Genomic DNA, 23451 nt, shown 5'->3' with positions numbered 1-23451 from the left:
AAATTATCCATCCCACACATAATATACGGGCGGGTATGTTCTTCAACATCACAATGATTGGAACATCTACTACTGAGTACCTCTTTATCCGGACTTGCATCCTATTTCTTCATAACATTGCACCAATTAGCATTTTATACAGCACTCAGTTACTCCTTGTTCAATTCCTTCATTTGCCAATTTATCTTGAACACATCCCTTACCCGATCCAAATGTGGCTCACTGCAGAGGCAATCTTTTTAATCACTATCATCATACCACTCAAATACAGTCTCCATCGTTATACTATTTGTCACAGACCTTTGTCCGCGGAGTGTAGAGAGAAACTATTCAGGAGTTGCATTGCGAGTGTGTCAAATCTAGAGAAATATCTTAGCCGATGGCTTATGGTCTCAGAAGCCGAATACATCAAACGCGATAATGTCAAAGACTTTGTCAGATGGGCATTCTTCAGACCTGACTATAAGCATGAGCGGGACCAACAGGACGAGGTGGAAATCGAGGCCTATACGACAGAAATTGAGAAACTGATTGGACAAAAATTGGCACCAGGAAGGATAGATGTGAAAGGTCTTGGACAGCTTCTACATGAAACAACCGGCTCACATCGCAGTCTGCTATGGTATACTGTCAGTTGATTCTCTTGATGTGTGATGGAACCTATCAGACTGATATATTAATTCATTTAGTGTGTCTTTGTTGTTGACACAACAACATACTGCAAGATGCTATACAATGGATTCCACTTCCATCGCAGCTCCCTCTCGCGATTCTTTAACATCTTTCCAATTCGCCCCCTCACGCTATTCACGGCATACCAATCACCAGCGCAGCATCTCACGTACTGGCATCGACAGCATACATCCACAAAACGGCTACCTGTACTATTCATACATGGTATTGGGGTTGGCCTGTACCCTTACATGAACTTCCTTCAAGACCTTAACAGCGAGCTAGAGACGGGAGCAAATGATGATGGTGAGGTCGGTATCATTGCACTTGAGATCATGCCAATAAGCTCTCGGATAACCCATCCTGCTTTAGAAAGGCATGTGATGATCCGTGAGATTTTGCAGATTATGCAGTATCATAGGTGGAGCAGATTCGTGCTTGTATCTCATTCTTATGGTTCCATAATTGCTGCACACCTTCTTAAGTCTGATCTGTTTGATACGCTCATCGGACCTATGGTCTTCATCGACCCGGTCGCATTTCTCCTCCACCTTCCTGACGTGACATACAACTTCACAGTCCGCCAGCCAGCACGAGCCAATGAATACCTGCTATGGTACTTTGGGAGTAAAGATATAGGAGTTGCCCATACACTGTCACGGAGATTTTCCTGGATTGACAACATAATCTGGAGAGAGGATCTCCGGATAAAGGGCGAAAAGAACGAAGAGGAGGGTAGAAACGTCACGGTAGTTTTAAGTGGCAAGGATGCGATTGTAGCCACTGAAACAGTGGCACAGTACTTGGTGGGTTCATTATCTGATCAACCATCAACACATGGATGGAAAAACAAGTCCTGGGTTGGATACGGGCTTGAACTGCTGTGGTATGAACAGTTGGATCATGCTCAGATATTTTCTTTGAAGGATACTAGGTGGCCAGTCATTCGGGCGATCTCTGTATATTCAGGTGCAGGTTGAACTTATCCTTTTGATGGCATATGTTTGACATTTCAGCTCATTCTAAGAATAACTCCATCGTCGTCCTTGATCTGTAGGAGCCTGCAAAACTGATAGATGATAACAATCTCTCGTATTGAAGCTTCACAGGCCATAGTATAGACATAATACATGGACTGTGTCTGGGATAATTCGAATATTTCAGGCCTTCATAAGGCAGTCAGTGAACTCTTTGCCCCATGCCGCGCTTATTTATGGATTAGTATGTAGCTCATGCCAAAGCATTAAGAATACGTGACTCACCTTGTATTTCGCAACACAAATTCTTCTTGGCTTTTAAAGATTCTGGCTCTTTCTTCCTCTCCCATAGTAAGTGCTTTATAAATAGCATTAACGGATTCCTCCACATCCCATGGATTAAAGATGATTCCCTCGTTTCCTCGTTCAAAACCTCTGCAGCGCCTGCAAATTCAGACAGCACTAAACTTCCATGTTTCAGACGCTGACATGCAATATACTCCAGACACACTAGATTCATCCCATCTCGAGTAGAAGAGACTAAGCAAACATCTGAGGCCGCATAAAGCGCGACAATTTCCTCGAATTCAAGTGACCTGTTTAAAAAGCTGACTGGCGAGAATTCAATCGATCCTTGAGACAGGTAAGCCTACCTCAAACTCCCGCGGTCTGCAGGAACAAACTAACCGTGTTTCCCATTCAGCCTCCCTACTAGTTCATTGACTTCCGTCTTGAGACCTTGATACTCTTCCACATCTTCTCTCGTTGGCACGGCGACTTGCATCAAAACTACCTTTCCAACCCATTCAGGATACTGAGTCAAGAAGGTTTCCAATGCTTTCAGCTTTTGGGGCACGCCTTTGATATAGTCTAAACGGTCGACACTGACTATCAATTTTGCGCCTTGATATCTTCGCGAGAGGGCTCCGATTCGTTCTTGAACACCGCTTTTCTCAATTGTTTCTGCAAAACGCTCAGGTTCAATACCGATCGGAAATACACCGACAGTCACATTTGAATCGTGAAACGGCACATGACTCGAGCTTGTAGGGAGTTTGCTAAATAAATAGCCAAGCGTCAGAAGGGAAGCTTGCATTGACAAACACCAAATTAACCCACAGAATTTGAGAGCAACTACTTAGAAAATGCCTTGCATAGCTCTCAGTGTGAAATCCAACAAGATCGCAGTGCAACAAGGCTGTTAGGATCTTTTTCTTCATCGGTAGGATCCTAAGGACCTCAGAACTGGGAAAAGGGGTATGTAGAAAAAACCCAATCTTGATGCTAATGCCGGATTGTCGAGTGCTTTCACGGAGGAATTGCGGAAGAAGCATCAAGTGATAGTCATGAACCCAGATAACATCCCCATCATTCAGCTGCGAAGTGATAACTTTAGCAAAGAGGAGGTTAACTTCAACATAAGCATCCCAGTCATCCTTGTCCATGCGGACCATTTCATGCAGCTGGTAATGAAACAGCGGCCACAAAATGGAATCTATGAACAGGTTGTCAGCGTTAATACCCTCGTGGTTCGTGTGGCACAGCATTCAACAGTTGATCAACTTGCAAGTGAACTGTATAGGGACATGGAAACTGACTTGAAAATCCGTTGTAGTACTTCTGAGCCAGATGATTATTTAGGAAAACAGGTAGCACATTATAATCAGCTGCCTTTTGCCTCACAATCTCCTCGTCATCCTGAGGGATTTCAAGGCCTGGCCATCCAAACCAACGGAAAGGCATCGATTTTGCTAGGCCGCCGAGAGCGCCGGCTAGGCCACCAGTTGATTGAGAGCACTCATAGCCTTCGGGGTTCACCTTCTTGATCGTGATTGGCAAACGGTTTGAAACAATAATGAGACTGGGAGGCGGGGCCATTGCGCATAACTTCTTGATAAAAGCTATTCTACTCAGTAAGCATATGAATTAAAGGAACGAGTTAACATACGCGAAATTCTCGAAGGATACTTGTACAATTGACGCTTTGATAAACGAAGTACCTTCCCTCCCCCTAAAATACGCTCTTCTGACATCATGGCAATAAACCGGTTACAAGGCCGGGTTTATAGAACAGAAACCCTGGTTATGTTATTTTTGGTCGCCTCACTGCCGGTCCATACGCTTGGTAGTACCCCGAAGGATATTAAGAGGTATATCTACTGCCAGGATTTGAAGTTCGCACCGGCCTAGGCCGGCCTATTCTGATCAGACTCATTTCCTTTACGAGATAACACCTGGGTGCCAAGGAACGGCTGGATGGAGATTCCACTGGTCGAGTCACAGGATTTAAGTACAAAGCCCACCGTATTTCAGATTACTATTCATGAGTCAACAGTCAGGAGTAGATGTTAACCCCTTGATCGATAGGAGGACGGCGCAGACCAAGGAACTGTCGACGGGCTCCAGGCTCTCTTTCTCCAGTGACTAGGCACGGTCCATTAGCAGAAGGGTTGGTGTTGGTCTTTCATGATATCATTTTGACGCAGCACCTTTTGAGAATAGTAACCTCAGTTAAAAATAAATAAAAAAGAAAGAAAAGAAAGAAAAAGATGATTCTCACCCTTTAGCAGTTGACCCCACTGACTTTGTAAGCGGATGTGTCACTCCCTTGTGGTGTACATTCAAATATAACAATCCCAAACTATCTACATGACGTCAGTGGCGGAATGGGCAGTTGACTAGGGAGTGAACAAGGACTTCATTACTTATTTGTTATTTCGCCCTTTGTGTGGTCGGCCTTTGAACCCCTTGCTAAAGGTTCCAGCACACAGCTCACTATAACTCTGTTAGATAATGCCATTATACTGGGATCAAATACCTCCTTGGCAACGTGATAATCAATATATCCTTTCAGGTTATCGGGCTGTTTCTAATTCTTTTCGAAAATCGCTCGCGAGCCTTGCTCATGTCCACAATGAATCTGTCAATATCTACTCCCACCTCATCCCTGCGATTCTGATATCAATTTTCAGCATCCCGCTCCACACATCACTCATGGCCAGGCACACGGATGTATCAATAGCAGATACCATAGTTTTGGGCTGTTTTGCCTTGGGGGCTGTGATGTGCCTGGCCATGTCAGCAGTCTTTCACACCGTTCAGAATCATTCCCCGAATATAGCACGCATCGCAAACCAAATGGATTACATTGGCATTGTATTTCTGATCGTTGGGAGCTTTGTTCCGAGTATCTTCTATGGGTTCTACTGCCATCCTATGTTACAAACAGTCTACTTAACCATGGTATGTCCTGAGTTTACCATATGCTTCCACTATTGAGCGAGATAGCTTACACGTATTTGTAAGATAACTTGCCTCGGCCTCCTTTGCGCCGCGGTTTCAGCAACTCCCCAATTTCGGCACCCTACGTGGCGGCGCTTTCGGGCGAGGATGTTCATCGCCCTTGGACTATCGGCACTGTTCCCTGTCGTTCATGGAGTTACGAAGTTTGGCATTAAGCAAATGAACAAGCAGATTGGTCTTTTCTGGGTCATTCTTCAGGGTTCGCTCTATATTGTAGGGGCCTGCATATACGCTGTGAGTCAAAACCATTCCTGTCTTGCGATCCAGTATCTAATATCCGCGTTCTCAGACCCAAGTACCGGAGCGTATATATCCCGGCGTGTTCGATATCTGGATAAGCTCTCACCAAATTTTTCATTTTATGGTGGTAATGGCTATAATATCTCACCTTCATGGATTAATCAATGCCTTTAATTACAACCATAGTTTTATGGCCATATATTAGTGACAAGAGGTATATCCATTAGCTCACTTTAACGTGTGATATCAATTACCAAATAGTATTAACTATAATAAAATATTAACAAAATATTAACAAAGCCATGCAACCTACGTGTATATCTATCAGGGGGGTGTTTGAATGGTTGCTGGAAAGTAACGCACTTGTAAAAGAACCTGCTCACGCTCACCATTTGAGCGTCGGGCCGTCAGTCCCTGAAACTAGAAACGAAAGATAAACCAGTATTGGTGCCTATATGTTTCCATCCAACAGAGCCTGTCCCCGACAGCTTTCAATACCTGGGAAATTTTGCGAGGTTCGGCAATGAATCAACAAAAACAATTAGTGTAGCATTTCATGTCTATTGGCTGACATGGGTGCAGAGGCAGATATTAACACCACACATCTTCGCCAGAGCCCTGGCGCTCCGCAACTTGGACTTTTTGCCGTGTTTATAGCGAAAGATAGATGCTAGTAGTCTCAGTTTATACCTCCGACTAGGTCTGGCTCGTCCCACTGCCACGAATTAAAGGCGTGCTCTCAGTCGCAGGTGCCAAGTCTCCAACCGCATTGGGCAGCGAAGAAGGATATGGGGGACGTGAGTTACCACGGGATTTGCGGAAAACTTCGGGGTGCTTGTGTATTATATGCCTCAGTCGCCCTCCTCGGACCTTCTTCATGAACACCAGCTGGTCGCGGATTTCCTCTGGTGCAAAGTCCCACCCGTACTGGCGGCTTTCACCGGAGATATCCGGTTCAGGACCCTTTGCGCCGGGCCAGATATACGAAATGAGCTTGGCGATGACTTTGTCCGGGATCAGACGTATCATTACCCCCACCGGTACTGTAAGAGCTCCAAACAACAGGCTCACTCCCCACTGTGAGGGTTGGTCAAGACGCCGCACGGAAAATACTTGACCGCCGAGGAAGATGATCACGATCTGACCGCTGACAATGATGACCTGAATGGCGATGAACCATGTGTTCTTTAGAATGCCCTCCATAATATTTAGACGGTTGTCAACCCGACGGCAGCTGCAGAGATCAGTTAGTAAGAGAACCTACCAAGAGGGAAGTTTAATACTTGCTTATACTGGTTAAATATCTGCATGAAGACAAACGTATTGAACACCACTGTCTGCATATATCCGCTACCCCACTTCGGGAAGATATATTGACCAGCAAAGTTCAGGACGAGCGTCACTGCTAGTTGATAGATGGCCTGCCCAACGATCATCTTCCACATTGTCAGGGTGATTAGCGGCGCGGATTTGGGCTCGGGTGTGCGCTCGAGAACATAAGGTGAAGGAGGATCCGTCGCTGTATCAATGTTAGGAGAATCGCTAAAAAAAAAAAAACAGGAAAAGGGGGGGGGAATACCAAGTGCAAGAGCGGCGAAAGTGTCCATGATGAGGTTGACCCACAACAGCTGCACTGCGCTGAGGACAGAATCCTCGTCATTACTGGCAACAGCGGAAACAAAGGTGAGAACAACCGCAGTGACGTTGACGGTCAATTGGAACTGAATAAATAATCAGTTTCTGTTACCAAAACAGGCTATGGTGATCTTACCTGAAGGAACTTCTTGACGGCGTCGTTAACCGTCCGTCCCCAAGCTATCGCCTTGACAATTGATGTAAAATTGTCGTCCATTATGATGATATCTGACGCCTCCTTGGCAACTTCTGTGCCTGTGAGGCCCATTGCGAAGCCAATATCCGCAGTCTTGAGTGCTTGCGCATCATTTGTCCCATCCCCAGTCACCGCGACGGTCTCGCCAAGTGTCTTGAGCTGGCTGACCAAAACCTTCTTGTCGTCTGGACTTGACCGCGCGATGACCTGCAATCTGGGGATGATCTCGTTCATCCGATCATGGCTCAACTGGCGGAATTCGGGCCCTTCTACGGCAATACCGCCAGCCGTGTAGATGCCACATTGCTGGGCGATGGATTTAGCCGTGGTAATGTTGTCGCCAGTCACCATTCTGACAAAAACCCCGGCATGCTGACACTTGCGGACTGCGTCAGGGACTCCTTCGCGGACGGGGTCCTGGATGCCGAAGATGCCTAGCATCGTCATGTCCTTGAAAATTGGCTCGAAGACTGCCACTCCATATTCGTCCGTCGGTGCCCCATGAGGCGGCCATTCTTGGAAATCCCGGTGCACGAGAGCGATACATCTCAGAGAGCGAGACGCGTAGTCAGTGATAATGGTGTCTAGCGCGGTCCTTGTTGTCTCGGAGAGCGGCGTCTCTGCCAAACCCTTGGTTGCATCCGACACTATCTGCGCCGACTGGCGGAGTAAGATCTCAGCAGCACCTTTAACCAGTATCCGATAATTTCCATTACGCATGCGAACGACTACTGCCATGCATTTGCGGTTCGAGTCGAACGGGAATATCTGCACGATTTCCGCGTTTGCTCTCTCCTCGCCCACTGGCCCAAGCCCGAGTTGCTCTCGCGCGAATGACAGCAACGCCGTCTCAGTCTTAGATCCAATAAACATCGTCGCTCCGTCTCGGTCGCTCTCGAACGCGGTTGAATTGAGCGCGATTGATTGGATCAAGTGCTTCTTGATCGATAGTGAAAGCGTCGATATAAACTCCGAGGCTGAAATAGTCCCTGGGCCTGGTGCGCTGCCTGCACGATTTGAAGATAGCTGGCCTCCAAATTGTGACTTGGTGTCTAGAGTCGCAGCCACGACGCTCATCTTGTTCTCTGTCAGTGTGCCAGTCTTGTCGGAGCAGATGGTCGTGGCATTTCCCATGGTCTCACATGCCCGGAGTAAGCGCACGAGGTTGTTGTCCTTGATCATTCTTGTTGTTGCAAAGGCGAGAGCGAGGGTAACCGCCAATGGCAGCCCCTCGGGCACTGCTACAACGACAATGGTTACGGCCACGATGAAAATGCGCAGAAAGGCCTGACCTTTAGCCTCTGCACCACCCTGGATCTCCTTGAGGCGGACCAAAAACTTGGTGAAGAGCACGACGAATAGTATCAGAGCTGAGATAAGGCCGACCTTGGCAATATAGTCCGCCAGTTTGTTTAGCTTGACTTGTAGCGGGGTGATCTCGCCCTCGTCCTGGAGAGACATCACTGTTCGGCCGTACGTTGTGTGGACACCTGTAGCAGTGACCAGGAAAGTCCCCGTACCCTCTTCAACGTTGGACCCTGATATGATAAAGGGATCCATCTTCTTCAGGTCCTTTTTCTGTGCAACTGCGTCGTAGACTTTCCCGCCCGGGGTTTTGCGAAGGAGGTCCGACTCCCCTGTCACTGAAGACTCGTCACATTTGACGCCTTGTCCGTCAATCAGGATTCCATCTGCCGGGATCATATCGCCTGGTTCCAGACACATCACGTCCCCGACAATAATATCATAGGTCAACACCTCCGCTGTCTTGCCTGATCTGATAACCCTGACATATCGATCTTCTTTCTTCTTGTTAAGCTTAGCGAATTGCCGTTCTTTTTGCCAATCATTTGCCGCGCCGACGGTCACCACAACAAAGATGGCAGCAATGATCGCGGCTCCCTCAACCCACTCTACGCCTGTTCCTCGCACAGACTGGGGAATACCCACGGCGAGAGAAACAATCGCGGCAATGGACAGTAGGATTAGCACCTTATCATTGTACGCAACCCACACGAGCACCCAGATGGATTTAAGCTTCTTCTCGGGAAGTTTGTTGGTTCCGAACACGCGCTGCCGATCCACAAATCGGTCCTGTGGCTGCCCCACTGCCGATTCGTCCAACATGGTATCGCGCGATGGCGCCAGTGAGGCTGAGGTAGACCTGGGTGCTGGCACAAAGGTCTGTGAAACCACGTCGCTGAAACTCACCGTACCATGCAACAAGGTTTCGTCCATGCTCAAGCCGCTCTGAACGTCGGTTCGTAGACCCTTTTCCAGCCCGCGCAATCCACCAAAAGTGCCGAAAGCGCCCAAGTTCTTGGGGTTCAAGAGTTTATCCAGCTGGCCAGGCGAGAAGGCGAACTTGTTATTTTCCACATCCGAATCGGGTTTTGCGCTGGGTTCTGATCTGAGAGCGTCTCCCTCATCAACGGCATTGTCCCTGTTGTTGAGTCTGCGAGACGACGCGCGCACATCGGTGTCGTCATACTTACTTGATGATTGAGTGCCGTACCCTGGCTGTCCTAACCCACCGCAAGGCAGCGTAAGGAGCCTGTCCAGCAAGGGGGAATGAGGCCCGGTCATGTTATATTTGGGAAGAAGGGCTTGCGCGGTTAAGTTATGCGGTTCTGCCGATATTGGCCTTCGGTAGAGGCAAGCGTTCAACGGAAGAGTCGATGCGCAAGCCTAATTCAAGAAGGGAGTAATGGTGTCACTTGATTTGGTGTCGTTATTATGCAACGGTCGGCGTTTTGTTGCCAATCGGTGGGAGTTTTATGACATGACGTTAAAATGTATATAAGAAATAAAAAGGAGCCGCTACGCACTGTTAACCATATAGTGTTTACATAACCCTGATACATTTCATGACGTTGTCTATCCCGTCACGTGATCCCTTACGCTAGTGACCAAGTCTTCCCAAACTGGCCGGAAATCCACCAAAATCTATGCGTCTAGAGACCTGCAACTATTCAATCAGCAGGTCATTACTTCCACCATGTTCTTCAAATAAAAAGTCCAAATAGATGGCGAACCGACAAGATAGGCCTCCGGTGGCTTCAGAAGGTCTTCATTCCTGGAACGAGTGACCGTACAGTTGGTAGGTGTTAATTAGTCGTCTTGTACGGCTTCGGTGGTCGTCTTACACCCCAATTCAATAGGCATGCAGCAACAACAATATTATATCTATTTACATAACCCCGTATTTTTCTCTCCTCTTGCAGCTGCTAGATGTTGGTTGTTTGGTCCCTTAAAGCGTGTGTAAAGGATCTCTTGTCTGTTCAGGGACAAACCTTTGAATTGACTATATTAACAAGCTAGACTTCCTGGAGGTGTATTCAGAGTCCTACCAGGAGGTTCGAACGCTTCAAACCTTGGAACGGTCCAATGGTTGATCCTGGAACGGTTCTCCAGGTCCTCACCTGTGACGTCATATTAGGCCTTTTAGATTCCTTGGTAGGCACCGCCGCCTCACTTTCTAGGAGAGGCCTCCACTAGGGAAGCGCAAGCTCGTCGAAGAACAGGACCTTCAAGTAGTGCCCACAAGGCCTTCGGTATTTTTTTTAAAAAAAATTACCCCTAACTCTGGGGCCATCCGCTATATTTTTTTTTTTGCTTTGTCGATTGCCTTTTCCGTCCGTGCTATCTTAAGAGCGATCGAGCCCACCACGCAGGCTCAACGGTGAAAATGGCACAGCAACAGCACGAAAATCAGATGCGAAGGTCCAGATACCTCAATACACTGACTATCATTGCGTTCACAAGGTTGTCCTGGAATTGCGCTAACCCATCGCACTGTAGAAAGTTGGTGATCATCGGGGATGGCACTTGTGGAAAAACGAGCCTGTTGAGTGTCTTTACATTGGGTTACTTCCCAACAGTGAGCTTGACTATCGCAAACCTGAAATCTAGCCGCTGATTGATACCACACAAGCATTACGTCCGTCGTCTCTTTTCCCTCGTCCATATACCTCGCCGCCATAATTAATTCACCACTAGGTCCCAACGGTTTTCGAAAACTACGTGGCAGACTGCAGGGTTGATGGCCGGTCAGTCCAATTAGCATTGTGGGATACGGCCGGTCAGGAAGACTACGATCAACTGCGTCCACTGGCCTATTCAAAAGCACACATCTTACTGATTGGGTTCGCCGTCGACACACCAGATTCTCTCGAGAACGTCAAAATTAAGGTCTGTCGCTGTTGATGTCGTTTGCCCAACCAATATACCAGCTTTACTGATAATTATTTTGCATACAGTGGATCGAAGAGGCAAACGAGCGATGCCCAGGCGTACCGATCATTCTCATCGGTCTGAAAAAAGACCTCCGCGAAGACCCTCAGGCAATAGAGGAAATGAGGAAGAAGCCTCTCCGATTTGTATCCGCGTTAGAAGGAAGTGAAATTGCAACGCAAATCAAGGCTCGGAAATACCTTGAGTGCTCGTCTCTAACCGGAGAGGGTGTAGATGATGTCTTTGAGGTTGCAACCCGTGCTGCCCTTCTCACGTTCGATAAGCGAAAGTCATTACGTTGCACTGTGCTGTGATGAATACTTATGTCGAGTATAGCCCAGAACGCGAGTGCCCCAGTGTTGTTCACGACGTGGCTGATTTCATCAAGGATGACGCTTGTGGTAAGGGCGTGATCAGCTCCGGCATTAGCAAGTATATTACTAGTATAATCAACAGAGGTTTTACTACCTCTCTAAGGCTGCCTACAGCTTGTTATTAACCATGCACTTTGAAGTTATTCACGGTGGATGCGAGGGTAAGATCTAGAAGCGTGCTAAAAAAGAAAGGTACTGAGTATATATATAATAGAGATAACCAGCACATAACCCATGCTAGTAAATAAGTAATAAAGATTTCCAAGCTTATTCCTCCCGCGGATATAGCCTGATTAAGCTTGATTTATTCTAATATTTTGATCTGTTTCTTCCTGTATGTTATCTTAGTTTTCTTCTCTTACCTCGAGCAGTCAAGCACTCTGGGCGTTTTATTTAATTCATAAGTTTAGATCTGGGAGGGATATATCTTGAGAGTGTGTTTTCTGAGACCTGAATCCTAGCCTTCATAGCATTGAGAACCTATGTTCCTAGGTTATTAAAAGAGGAACGATACCTAAATATTCACCTTGTAGAATATCTTATATGTAGTCTAAAGAATTGTAAACCTGAGCCAGCTGGTTGTATAATGGTTCTATGGGACCAGGACAAACAGCTTTGGTATAGGAAAACTGTTTATAATAATATATTCACTAGATAATACACGTAAGCATGCCTTTAAAGTAGTTGAGTATAGATATCAAGGAGTATCTATTATCTGTACAAAGCCTACTAAACTCTCCTCATGAACTCACTCTTGACACTATTATTGCTAATCCAAGGCCTTAAATAGAATATAAATGCAGTCCCAAATCCTTCTCTTAACATTTTATTATATATATAAAGTTCTGCTGCAAGTGGAAACAAAGTTAACCAACCTTATAGACTTGATACATCTGTTAATATTCATACTCTTCCTTGAAGAGTAAAGGGTCAATAAAAGAATCAGTTAATGTCCTTGACGCCTTACTATAGACCCGTGCGAAGCTTTATTAATTGATAATATCAAATAACCGCAGGATAAGCAACCGGGACCTGGACTAGAGAATGAATGGCCCAGCGCAAGAATCACAATCAATTAGTTATTATAACTGAACTCATACTCAGCATTAGCTCCTATAAGTTGGAGAAAGGCAAGGCCTTAAACCATTGCGGTAATCACAGATCAAGTCTCCATTTGAGTCTCCATAATTCGTGACAGAAGTTGCATGCCGAGTGGGTCGACGGCTTGTATGTCCACTGGTGGAATCAAACCACATCAATCGAAAGAGGTCATGGACATCCTTCAGATAGTGATGGAACAAGACAAGATTCTATACCTAGGCACCTTTGATATGCCAGTATGATTAGTCTCAGCAGTGAGCTTGTATGCTTGAGCTCAAGCAAAAACAAGGCAAAGCCTCGTTCAGCACCTACTAAGGGTAGCTTACGATAAAAACTTAAAGATCGTATATGGCATTTGAAAAAAGAAGTAGCCAGAGTATTACTTATTCCGCAACATAATCGCCTATTGCGGTTAAACTTGGGAGGGTAACTATTCCTTCATAGCCCTTACCACCCAAACCCACAGTTATTGCTCCAGATAGACCTTTCGGATAGATCTGTAACAGTAAGTCAAACACAAAAGGATTGTCATGGGATAACTCTTCCTTGGATGATACAAGGACCACCTCAACCGGTGTCAGGGGAGGTGCACTCATAATAACATCACACTCAATATTGTCACCAGACAATTGCTGTGCTTCAAACTTGGTTTCTGAAATGGCGGATGCTGTAGTTCCCGGACGAGGGATCGCTTGTAAGCTGATACCAGGAGTACCCCGAACCTCACAGGAGCTAACACGGCCTGTTGCACCGCCAATTCCCTTGACCTTGAAGACTCCTGTGGCAGTGATAAACTTTGAATGGAAAAGCGACGCTCTCTCAATCTTGTCCCCAATTTCCTTCTGTTCCGGGCTGGGACTCCTGAGGAGTAAATCGTAAATGCTGTCAACCAACACATTGATAATGTCTTGCGTTCCACTTGCGCCTACACTTCCTATCCATTCGTTGAAAAGACGGGAGCTAGTAGGATCGCTTGACAAGTTTCTCTTTAGCTGTGGGTTTCCCCCTATGACAGAGCATTTGCTCTCACGTCGGCCTAAGTATTCTCTATATTGCGCTGTGTCTTTTGTCCCCCCTTCAATACCCATAACCGAGCTATACTCTGTTTGGATAAGTTCGCCGAAGTTCTTTTTCGATTCGTCTGATGCGTCAGGCCTTGTGATCTGGAGGTGGTACCGGGCCCCAGAACAACAACCCGTGATAACATGTGTGCCCCATGTTGCAAAAAACTCTGCATATGCATCTCGTGCTGAAACATCATTCTCGTCCCAGTAAGGAAGTTCCCTTGCCGTCCGGATGAAGTCGACGTTGATGGCTCTTTCCAGGTTTTGCACGTCATACTGGGCAGTATAGTTGAGACTACTGATGCTCCAGAGGCCAAATAGATATTTAGCATTGAAAGATACCCGATGACCAAATTTACCGTCACCTTCCGCCGAGATGCCCAAGTAGCGAAGACCCAATGATGGATTTGTTGCCAGTTCATTCGCTAAAGCGTCTCCAGTCGTGCAAAGTAAATCCTCAGCAATAATGTCTGTTCCCCCAGGAATAATGACGACACCTTCGGGAATTAGAAATTGCTCATTTGTTACTGGAACTCTAGTCGCTTCATTATTGATGTTGAAATTTAGAAGCTGGCTTTTTCTAGCTGCCCCTAAGATTTCTCGGTAGTCAAATAAATTAGAGCCTGATGTATAATCAGCTCGTCTGTGTCAACGATAAATGGGAGATCAGTGATACCCGGAAAGAGAGTGATACCGCGTCCCAACAACCCGCAAGCAGGGAGTGGTTCAGGCGGAGTATCCATGCTGATAAGTGATGATATGTATAAGAGGAAAAGCAGATGTAGAGAAAGAAAGCATAATTATTTGTAATCATGAGAATGAGAAAAGAGGAGAGTGAGATCACCCTCAGCAAGTGGAGGCATAACCGTCATCACGACGTATAGTCTTATTATGACCCAATCAAGACGCTGTCCATCTGGCCAAGAGCCTGACCCACGGATAACGTGGTATTAGCCAGCAGGTTGTGAGTGGGATGTTCGCTTCAAGAGATAAGTTATTATGGGAAGTTCCTTTTTTATCTACTTAACTACGTCAACAATAACCTTATATTACCATATTCTGTTAGCAGTCGCCTCTTGGTTCCATAGGATAGGAGGCAATTTGCCACAATGGACCTCTATAAGGAGTACCTGATACTGTGGGAGCAAGTTCTGGATTTGAAACATCGTTAAACGCTCTCTTATATCGTGGCATCCAGGACAGATTGCTACCAGAGATGCCTAATCTACGCCAACTATATCCGACAGTAACATACCTCCGAGTCTGTTTCCCTTTCTCGAAACATAGAGCTTCCATTGCCCAATCCGTTCGCCGTTACAGTGATTTCGGAGAAGAGAAAGAAAGTGGGATTCAAAAACCAAGCAGCAGTGACTCAGCTGAGGGGGAAAAGGGTGGAAGAAAAGGCCAAGCATCTAAAGGTTAGATTCCAGGCTTCTCCAGGTAGGGCATGCCCATCGAGAAAACTAATATTTAACAGAACATCCTGAGTCATCTACAGCAATCAACGGCAGCAAAGAACATGAGGAATACTACAGCCTTAAGAATTACCGAGAGGGTCCTAATACTGAAAGTGGTGAATTAGGCAGTAAACATGATAAGGAGGGAGTCGATACACATAACAAGGACATCAAAAATAGGTTAGGAAAGGATTAGGCGTTGTTGTTTATATAGATCTTGATGTGATGTTTGAGAGCAGACATATTCAGTGAATTTTTAAGTCTTAATTCCTGCTTGAACGAGTCGGCGCTTGCGCTTAGCGGATCCACGAGGAGCCCGTAGATCATGTCATATGCTCTTGAACAACGGAGAATATGACCTCGGAGGTCTGCCCCGGAACCCCTTAAATGCCCGGGCTTCAGTTTCCTTGCAATAACCTTGCCCTTTTGACTTCCCTAGTTCCATTTTTGATTCCTTCTTCCTTGTTTTCTCTCCCATTCGATTTATTCTTATGTACCTACTCCGCTTTATCCTTCATTTTTGATCCGCCTTTCTCTGTCTACTGCTCTCTTACGCGCCCATCTAGCTCCCTTGGATGTATCTTTTGCCGCCTTTTACTTCTGATGTATTCGCCGCTACTGTCTGTTTTACTGAGTCATAGAATCTCGAGAAATTCCGTCGTCGATACGAAAACATAAAGCATCAAATTTCAAATAATCACAGTTACTGCACGCAGTGTGAACAGTTCTTCAACAACGATGAGGAGTCTCATAACCCACATCGTCCCCTAATCGTCCCAATCGTCCCAATCGTCCCTAATCGTCCTCCAGTGTTCACGTCCCTTCCTTTCTTTCTTTCTCGCCTTCTTTTTGTTTGCCAAATTTCATTCCGTAAGGATTAACATGACCTTTCTTGTCACTTATCACACCTGATTGCAGTTGCAGCCATCTCTGCAACTGCTATAATGACTGGCCACTACACAATGTAGTCGTTCGTGTCGTCGTGTATGAAGGTATATCCGTATTGTGGACGAAATCATCGGGATGCCGGGCGGCTTCGCAAGCATCTGAGGACCTCAAAATATCGTCCGTTCATTTAATATGAGACATGAGATTTCAGCCAAGGCACAACATTTGAGCTAGAGATCGAAGTAGTATTCAGCTCGGGGAAACCATTTGCAACAAATGAAGCAAGTCCTTCGTCCACCGTGTTTATCACCGGCATCCCAAGAGCTGTAGTCCGTGTGTAGGCAGAAGGCCGCAATCCAGGATTGGAGATGGTTTTTGGTGCATTTAAGTGGGGTTGCCACGCCAAGTACGGCCCCGTGCCCAATATTTGGCTGCTGGAAATGTGCCCGCCGATGTGATTGCTCCACTCAGCTGCATTGCTTCGTGGGCCGGACCAGAGAGCTAAACCACCCTCAGACCAACACAAAAGTTCATTGAGCTAACATAGCCTCCAAGGCATCCTCCCAATTCCGTAATCACTTTTTACTCAAATTGTTGCCAAATGTTGCCTCGGCGGCGGCACACGACTTATGCGACTTGCAAAACCCCTACTTTGCGTACTCCCATTGTCCCGTCCAAGCCATTACCATGTCTATCGTCTCGAACGCTACCGGACATAATAAAGAATACTACCCACATGAAGAGCGTATTTTGAGTTATTTCAAGTGTTGGGATCTCTCTTAGATCCACATCGCGGAGGAGTTTAATTCACAAGTTGATATCAACCGACGACGGACGCCTGCAGCTTTGGAGAGTAAATGGCAACAGCTGAAGCGAGACTTTCCTCTCCTATCTCTTATATTCACTGCTTATCTTTCTGAAAACGCAGTGCCTTCCCTAAACATGGTGCGGCCGTCAAGTGAGCGCTCAAACTTGGCCGATCTGCTATTATATGTATGCAATTACTCTTGAGCTAAGATTATTTTTCTTATCGAGGCTGATCGGTTAGACTCTCCGAATTTGGTACAACAGTAATTAATATCCTTTAGTTGACGTCTTGATGAAAGGCCTGGATGACGCTGTCTTTGTTGGAGTACCACTTGGGTTCGGTTTAGTCGATTTGGCTGTTATTGCTTCGGAGACCAACCGTGTTGATGGAAAATACAAGCCGCTGAGGTTTGAGCAGTTCAGTGACAATGATCCCATGATGCACCGCCCGAATAATGTTGGAGAGACATTTGATGACTTCAGAGCTCGCATTGGTGGCAGTATCTATGAGCATTATCGCCGAGAATTCCTCAGGACATACAGCACACAGACGACTATTCCCTCTTCGCAGATCAGAAATGTGTGGGCTTGGTTTGCCAGCAGAATTAGATACTTAAACAGTAGGCTTGGAACCTGTGTTACAAATGTTTGGACAGCTTTGCCATTTTTTTGAGGAACTCGCTGACACTTGACAGTTCTCTTTGAGAGGGATCTTCATTCCTGCGGCCCTACCGGCCCTGAAGTGTCTGCTGTTGCTCGCCGAAGTGTCATCGGGCACGTCCGTTCTCGAAGCTACATCTCCCACGCTCATCGATAGAATACTAGCGGCCTACGATAAACGAATTGACGATATACTTGCTGCTATCGCGATGGAAATGGACCAAGATTCTCTTGCCAAGCTGGCGGTTACTACATGGATCTTCGATACATCGCAGGTTCCAACCGCGTCTGCCTCATTATTCAAGTTCCTTTCAGATTTGACAGAAAGCGCGATACCTATGCCATCAATAATTTATCGTCATTGCCGCGAGGTGCAGAACAAGCCATACAGTGGCCAAGATTCCAGGAGTCACATAGATTTCTTGATAGGACTACGTGGTGAGTGGAAATGAGCATTTGGATTGCAGAAATGCAAAGATTAATGTTGAGCATTCAAGTAAATATTCTGGCTATAGTCCGAAACCATGATCTCTCCGGTGTTGTGTAACAGTATAATGCATTGGGAATCCCAGCAGGGCAATATCATGAGACACAAGGCTAATGTGCCTAAGATGGAATTCTAACAGGGACTTTATCTCCAAGAGATCTGAGCTAAATCCGTCATAAGAGAGTATTAAGAGAGCCAACAGGGCAAAGTCCGCAGTCCATGTAAATACGAAATGATGATTCCTATCTGCCTTAACCCCAGAACTAGGCTCGCGTGCAGACATTCACATACGTATCTTCTCTAGCATCTTCTTGACCAATACCTTCTCAGAGCCCGCCGCCGAGTGTGTTAAGCAACTGGTTAGCCAGAGCGGGCTTTTCCTGCAGAAGTACCTGGAACTTTCTGTTGGGCACAAATAATCTGATATGCTGGGCTGTGTAATAACGCAACATTCCTCTAAGGTTCTCACATCGTCCAGTGTCCACGTCGAAGGCAAAGTAAAACAATCGAACAATATCTCCAACTCGGTCTTCACAGATTGGGAAGACATGTAGGAGATGTAACAATTTGAAAAGGCAGATGTCGCGCAGCTCCTGCAGTTCATATTTTGTTGCAAAAACATGGAGACGAGCATGGGTGAGTAGCGTTTCGGTATAGTCCTCCATACGATTGTAGCTACCTTGCAACCCCTGAGAAGGCCGTGGGTGAATCCGCCTCACAAGATAGTCCGCAAATTTATCCACTGACTCTGTATCTCTGAAGAGATTTCCCTTTAGAGTGATTACACGGTTTTGCTCCGACTTTTCTTGTCCACCAGAAGTAAGGTCGGGGGGTGGCGTGTCGCTGGGAAGTTTAATATAGTAGTCTCCAGTGTATAAGTACTGACAGACAAGACTAAATATATGCTGATCTGCATCATTAATCACAATAGAATCACCACCGGCAAAACTACCGGAATCCGCATTAAACCAGGGCGTTGAGTGTGACTTAAGTATGTCACTGTGAATGACAACTGTTTCACAGTCAGCGCCCACGGTGAATTTCAGGAGCTTGGATAGGAATGCTCTGTAATATTGTTAATGATGTCTCAGCAAAAGATTAATCCTTCCCTACCGGCTGTTGCATGGCGCCATGATCGAAGTTGAGAGAGGTGGATGTTCCTTAAACGAGTAGTAGTCGAAGCGGGTTCAACCAGCTTTATAGTTAGTTGGTTGCCAGATGGCGTCCCCATGTTGAGAGGAGCTTACCCCACCGGGCCAACTTACCCAGTGAGCACATTGGGTAACTGCTTTCATCAGGTGGTGAGTATGATTTCAGATTGATACCGGAAATCACCACGTAGAACTGCTGAGCTGGTTTATTCAAATCCACCATCACCTCACCGAACGAGATATAGACGTTCTTCACATGTGTTTAGCTGGTTAGATGCCGATTTTATACTTAGGTCCCAGTTCGCTCGCTAGGGTCGTCGTCGCTGGGGGAAGGGGCTCCTTGGGGAAGCCCAGCCTTCAGGTGGGGCTACTTCAATGCGGCGAACAATGATTCGATTAACCTACCAGACGGACTTAGCCAAAACGAGTTGCTCGCTGAGGAAGCAGCTGGTTCACCTTGTGGTAAGCCAGCAGCCGCGCCCTCTGGATCTATCCTTAAAGCACCTCCAAGTTCCTTTGTCAACGAGAAAAACTCCTCTACTTAAGAAGGTCCGACTTTGGAAGGTCCAGTGTGCTGCCACCGCTCAGCTGAATGAATCCCTGTTACCACTGACATTGCGTAAGAAAATGCAGCTTGAGTATCATATGTAAGATACTAAGATGGTCCAGAATGTTACAATCAGGTATCGTTGAATTTGTTATTGGCAAAGACCGAAAGCGGCTTTCGATCCATGCGGCACTAGCAAGAGCTTTTCCGCAGAAGATACTTGAACCGCCCTTGAACAGCGAAATTGATGAAGTCGTCTTCGGTCGTTGCTGTGAATTTGTGTATTCGGGCGATTACTCTGTCCCTTTGCCGTTTGACAGGCCCTTAAAGAGCCAGATGCCATCCAAGAACGTCCTACCACGATGGAATCCGGCGAGCCTGACAGGAAACGTTTTCTATCCCGACAAGCTCCGCAGTATGTATGCTGCCATCTCTTCAAGGTTGGGCAAGGAGCTTCCATGCGAAGAGAGAATGGTGAACACCGACCCACGAGCAGATTATGCGGAGATTTTCCTCAGCCACGCGAAAGTGTATCGCTTAGGCCTCCGGACTGACTGGGTTTCGTTATGTGCTTGGTCCCTCTACCGGCTTCTTCATTTGCTGGACAACTTCACCCTCTTTGAAGAAAGAACCGGAGACATTGTTCAATTGCTGAGTTTTGTATTTGAGGACAGCGAATACATGGAGAATATGCAAGATATCTTACAGGAATACGCAGTATGGAATGTGGAAATCCTGATATAGGACGCCGACTTTCAACAACTCCTGGACAGGGTCCCATCCTTGGAGAAAGCCATCTTCCGGTCAATGTGGAAGTGAAATGGAAGTGAAAGCCGGACTGCAGTAACGTGAATAATGGCAAAATCTTCTTTTAAATCCTCTAGGGCAAGATTAATGTCGTCGAAGGAGATCTTCGTGGACCTAGCTACTCTTCGGTAGAGATCGCGGAAGGAGGGACCTTTTATCCAGAGGCAATCCAGTTTGCTTTTCAATTTTTTTGTTTGGCATCGGATCTAATCTACCACATTGGTAACGTAATGAAATCATCCCCACCGTAACCACATGGTGTGGATTATCCACAGATTGAGCAAACCTGCTCTTTTCCTAGGTGATCAATCGTCGGTGGCTTTTGACTCACTCCTCTCCTAAGCAAATGATCCCCAAGAGCTTACCCAGGGCGTTCGTGGGTTAATCAGAAAAAGATACCAGCAAATCTCTGGAGATCTACCCAGCGATTATGTCTCTCCTGAAGCAATCAGCCGGTGGGGCCGCCTCAGAGGGGACAATAATGATTCGACGAAAGCCTACCCGCCCTCACTCTTGGCGGAAGGCTGCAAGTCATCTTTCCCCAGCGAGGGGAAGGATGCTTGTTTCAACCGTTCTCTTCGAGGCGTTGCTTCCCACGGTTTTCAAATAATTCCACTGAGAACGGAAGCCTTTCTTCCACTCCGTACAATAGAATGCATGATGTTGTACCATACATGACCTATAATCCTTGCGCGGAAAGAACCGACGCTGGAGAATCACTGGATTTCTGTCTCGAGACAGAAGAGCAATCTCGTATTTCAGACGCCTCGTTCCCAGGAGGACAGTACGACCCATCGACCTCTGAAAGCACATACTTGATGAGGAGGGAGACACGATCGAAGGGCGTAATGTCTTCGTAAACTAAGGGTATGATTAATGTCATTGAGGGATTTTTTTCCGAGGCTCTTGGTCCATAAGAGCCCGTAAGCGTGGGATCGGGAGCATGGTCGCATCGTAAGCCACGGAAGATTGATTGGAGTGGAACAAAGGCGATATGGCTCATAGAGCTGGAGACCCAAATCTGAAAATGGCTACGGGCCGAGACGGATCACGGGACCCAGCCCTCCGCTGTCCCGCTGGGACCACAGTCCGTGCTGGCTCATAAGCCGCTGCGGACTGAGAGCCCGCTGGGCTGTCTGGCAATCAACTGGTATCTCGAGGGGCCTACGACCTCGACAGGCTATGAATCTAGCGCTTGTAGCCCACCATAGACCAAGAGCATATAACCGAAATCCTGATATGACATTGATCCTTCGTCACAATTCCACCTCTCTTGCTATCGACCGCATCGTATCCTCATCCATTGCCAGCTCTCCCCCGATTTGCATAAAGATTTTATTGCTTTCGTCGTCAATCGCCGCCTCAAAACATTGTGCCGGCGTCAGCTTCCGCAGATTCTTGTCATAGAACGTAGCCTGTCGGTTTCTCGCCTCCTTCCTCGCCACTCGTTCCACCACCGACGGGTCCGACTCGACCACTACCTCGTGCGCCGTCATCCAAGTGCCGCCCTCGTCCCGAACCCGGAACGCGATCGTAACCGGTTGAGAACTCCCCCCGGCCCGACGCGGTCGCACATCCAGCGCCCGCCGTTCCACAATCCGAGGCGTGAGAATCTTTCTGCCGCGCCGTTCGCTCTCACCCGGCGTGGTCGCGGTCGTTACCGGTGATGCCCGATCATCAACAGCCGAGGCCAGATCACCTTCCCAGTCCGCAAAGTCAAGCCGAGTGACCACCTTCTCCGCTCGAGACGGGGTACCTGTACTCGCTTTTAACCGTTTTCCAGAATGACCAGGCGAAGCCCGCTCGGCATTAGCCAGATTCGCCCGTTCAGGGCGAAGAGCGCCGACACTCTCTGGAGGGACGGCTGGAGGGGAATTAAACGGGACCATGGACCATTGATTTCCCACCGTTGTGCCGCCTGCCTCGCTTCCAGAGCCCGATACGCCCGACGGAGTCGCAGGCGGTGAGATCCGGGGAGCTGTTGGGCTCACCATCACGTTCTCCCCTTCCGGAGTGTCTGCAACACCTGCCACCTCATGGGAGACATCGAAGCGAACCTGGCGCCTCCTTGCGACCCCTTCATCGACGGGCATACGTTCCGCGGATTGCGGTCTTGCCAAGGCCTCTTCAAGTTCAATGTCAATAGCCTCGGTTCGCATGGTTGTGTGGTTGACATCCCGCCCCATTGCTTTCGCCGTCGAGATCTTTTGGATCTTGTTTGGTTTGGCCTGCAGCCGCTGCGTCTGCTTTGCGGCCCCTGCTTGGTGACCATGAACTGAAAGGCTTGCATTTGTCGCACCTTCTGATGGTCGTAGATCGATGTTGGGTTCCGGTGGAACCTCTGCCTCAGTGAGATTCGCAGTGGTTTGTCCCGCTGACAGTGGGACGAGATCCGACAGATGAAGCTCAGTGACAGGCCGACGCTTGCCGATTGAGTCTGCTTCCCTGTCGGCCGGCGAATGGGCATTCTCTAGCTGGGCTAAAGCCGTAGCTCGCTCAACCAGTCGCTGATCCGGCTCCCAATTTCCAATCGTCCTTTGTTCCGCGTCGGCGTGGAGTATCTCGTCTACTTGGTCGTCAGAGGCTTCCGCAACATCTTCACTGGCCTTCGCCATCGCACCCTCATGTTCCATTGACCCCTCATCCACTTGCGAAATTCGCGTTGTGGTATCTGCTGAGGTGCTCATGCCCGTATATAGTACCATCGTCAGCTCAGCCGATTGTGACGCAATGTGGGATTCTCCCTCTTCCACTCGTCGGAACGGTTCTTCTATCGCCATGTCTTGGGAATCTTTTTGGACGACGCTTTTATCTCCTTGCTTTTTTGCCTGCGTGATCTTAGCCGCATTTGC

The 23451-nt window shown here is 47.3% G+C and overlaps 8 protein-coding genes across 8 annotated transcripts; 5 read left to right on the top strand and 3 right to left on the bottom strand.

Annotated features, from left to right (window-relative positions):
• Window positions 1–53: 53 nt before the first annotated feature.
• BDV17DRAFT_296939 (uncharacterized protein) lies at window positions 54–1777 on the top strand (the record flags this gene model as incomplete). The annotated part of the gene is made up of 2 exons (XM_073763408.1): window positions 54–629; window positions 690–1777. The coding sequence occupies 2 exons, from the start codon at window positions 54–56 to the stop codon at window positions 1650–1652; spliced, it is 1539 nt and encodes a 512-aa protein (XP_073621037.1). The 3' UTR covers window positions 1653–1777.
• A 153-nt stretch (window positions 1778–1930) lies between these two features.
• BDV17DRAFT_278532 (trehalose-6-phosphate synthase) lies at window positions 1931–3527 on the bottom strand (the record flags this gene model as incomplete). Its single annotated transcript, XM_073759546.1, has 5 exons — window positions 1931–2032; window positions 2083–2282; window positions 2337–2707; window positions 2769–3144; window positions 3248–3527. The coding sequence occupies 5 exons, from the start codon at window positions 3525–3527 to the stop codon at window positions 1931–1933; spliced, it is 1329 nt and encodes a 442-aa protein (XP_073621036.1).
• An 854-nt stretch (window positions 3528–4381) lies between these two features.
• On the top strand, window positions 4382–5397 carry BDV17DRAFT_296935 (hemolysin III family protein; the record flags this gene model as incomplete). The annotated part of the gene is made up of 3 exons (XM_073763407.1): window positions 4382–4892; window positions 4956–5186; window positions 5242–5397. The coding sequence occupies exons 1-3, from the start codon at window positions 4443–4445 to the stop codon at window positions 5395–5397; spliced, it is 837 nt and encodes a 278-aa protein (XP_073621035.1). The 5' UTR covers window positions 4382–4442.
• Window positions 5398–5749: 352 nt separating this feature from the next.
• BDV17DRAFT_296931 (calcium-translocating P-type ATPase) lies at window positions 5750–9815 on the bottom strand. Its single transcript, XM_073763406.1, has 4 exons — window positions 6964–9815; window positions 6772–6913; window positions 6480–6711; window positions 5750–6426 (listed from the first exon to the last, which is right to left on the bottom strand). The coding sequence occupies exons 1-4, from the start codon at window positions 9607–9609 to the stop codon at window positions 5889–5891; spliced, it is 3558 nt and encodes a 1185-aa protein (XP_073621034.1). The 5' UTR covers window positions 9610–9815; the 3' UTR covers window positions 5750–5888.
• Window positions 9816–10572: 757 nt separating this feature from the next.
• BDV17DRAFT_248616 (P-loop containing nucleoside triphosphate hydrolase protein) lies at window positions 10573–11755 on the top strand. The gene is made up of 4 exons (XM_073756122.1): window positions 10573–10746; window positions 10825–10903; window positions 11023–11214; window positions 11283–11755. Exons 1-4 carry the CDS (start codon window positions 10712–10714, stop codon window positions 11568–11570), a joined length of 594 nt encoding a protein of 197 aa, XP_073621033.1. The 5' UTR covers window positions 10573–10711; the 3' UTR covers window positions 11571–11755.
• Window positions 11756–13114: 1359 nt separating this feature from the next.
• Window positions 13115–14712, bottom strand: BDV17DRAFT_296925 (uncharacterized protein; the record flags this gene model as incomplete). The annotated part of the gene is made up of 2 exons (XM_073763405.1): window positions 14472–14712; window positions 13115–14418 (listed from the first exon to the last, which is right to left on the bottom strand). Exons 1-2 carry the CDS (start codon window positions 14536–14538, stop codon window positions 13115–13117), a joined length of 1371 nt encoding a protein of 456 aa, XP_073621032.1. The 5' UTR covers window positions 14539–14712.
• Window positions 14713–14974: 262 nt separating this feature from the next.
• BDV17DRAFT_248613 (uncharacterized protein) lies at window positions 14975–15596 on the top strand. Its single transcript, XM_073756121.1, has 2 exons — window positions 14975–15213; window positions 15273–15596. The coding sequence occupies exons 1-2, from the start codon at window positions 15012–15014 to the stop codon at window positions 15446–15448; spliced, it is 378 nt and encodes a 125-aa protein (XP_073621031.1). The 5' UTR covers window positions 14975–15011; the 3' UTR covers window positions 15449–15596.
• A 1043-nt stretch (window positions 15597–16639) lies between these two features.
• BDV17DRAFT_296923 (uncharacterized protein) lies at window positions 16640–18629 on the top strand. The gene is made up of 4 exons (XM_073763404.1): window positions 16640–17183; window positions 17229–17593; window positions 17643–17911; window positions 18399–18629. The coding sequence occupies exons 1-4, from the start codon at window positions 17132–17134 to the stop codon at window positions 18511–18513; spliced, it is 801 nt and encodes a 266-aa protein (XP_073621030.1). The 5' UTR covers window positions 16640–17131; the 3' UTR covers window positions 18514–18629.
• The last annotated feature ends 4822 nt before the right edge of the window (window positions 18630–23451 follow it).

Source organism: Aspergillus undulatus (genome assembly GCF_047715775.1).
Source record: "Aspergillus undulatus strain CBS 261.88 unplaced genomic scaffold BDV17scaffold_1, whole genome shotgun sequence".
In the NCBI taxonomy this organism is placed as follows: domain Eukaryota; kingdom Fungi; phylum Ascomycota; class Eurotiomycetes; order Eurotiales; family Aspergillaceae; genus Aspergillus; species Aspergillus undulatus.
The sequence above is the reverse complement of the archived record's forward strand: the minus strand, read 5'-3'. Positions and strand labels throughout refer to the sequence as shown.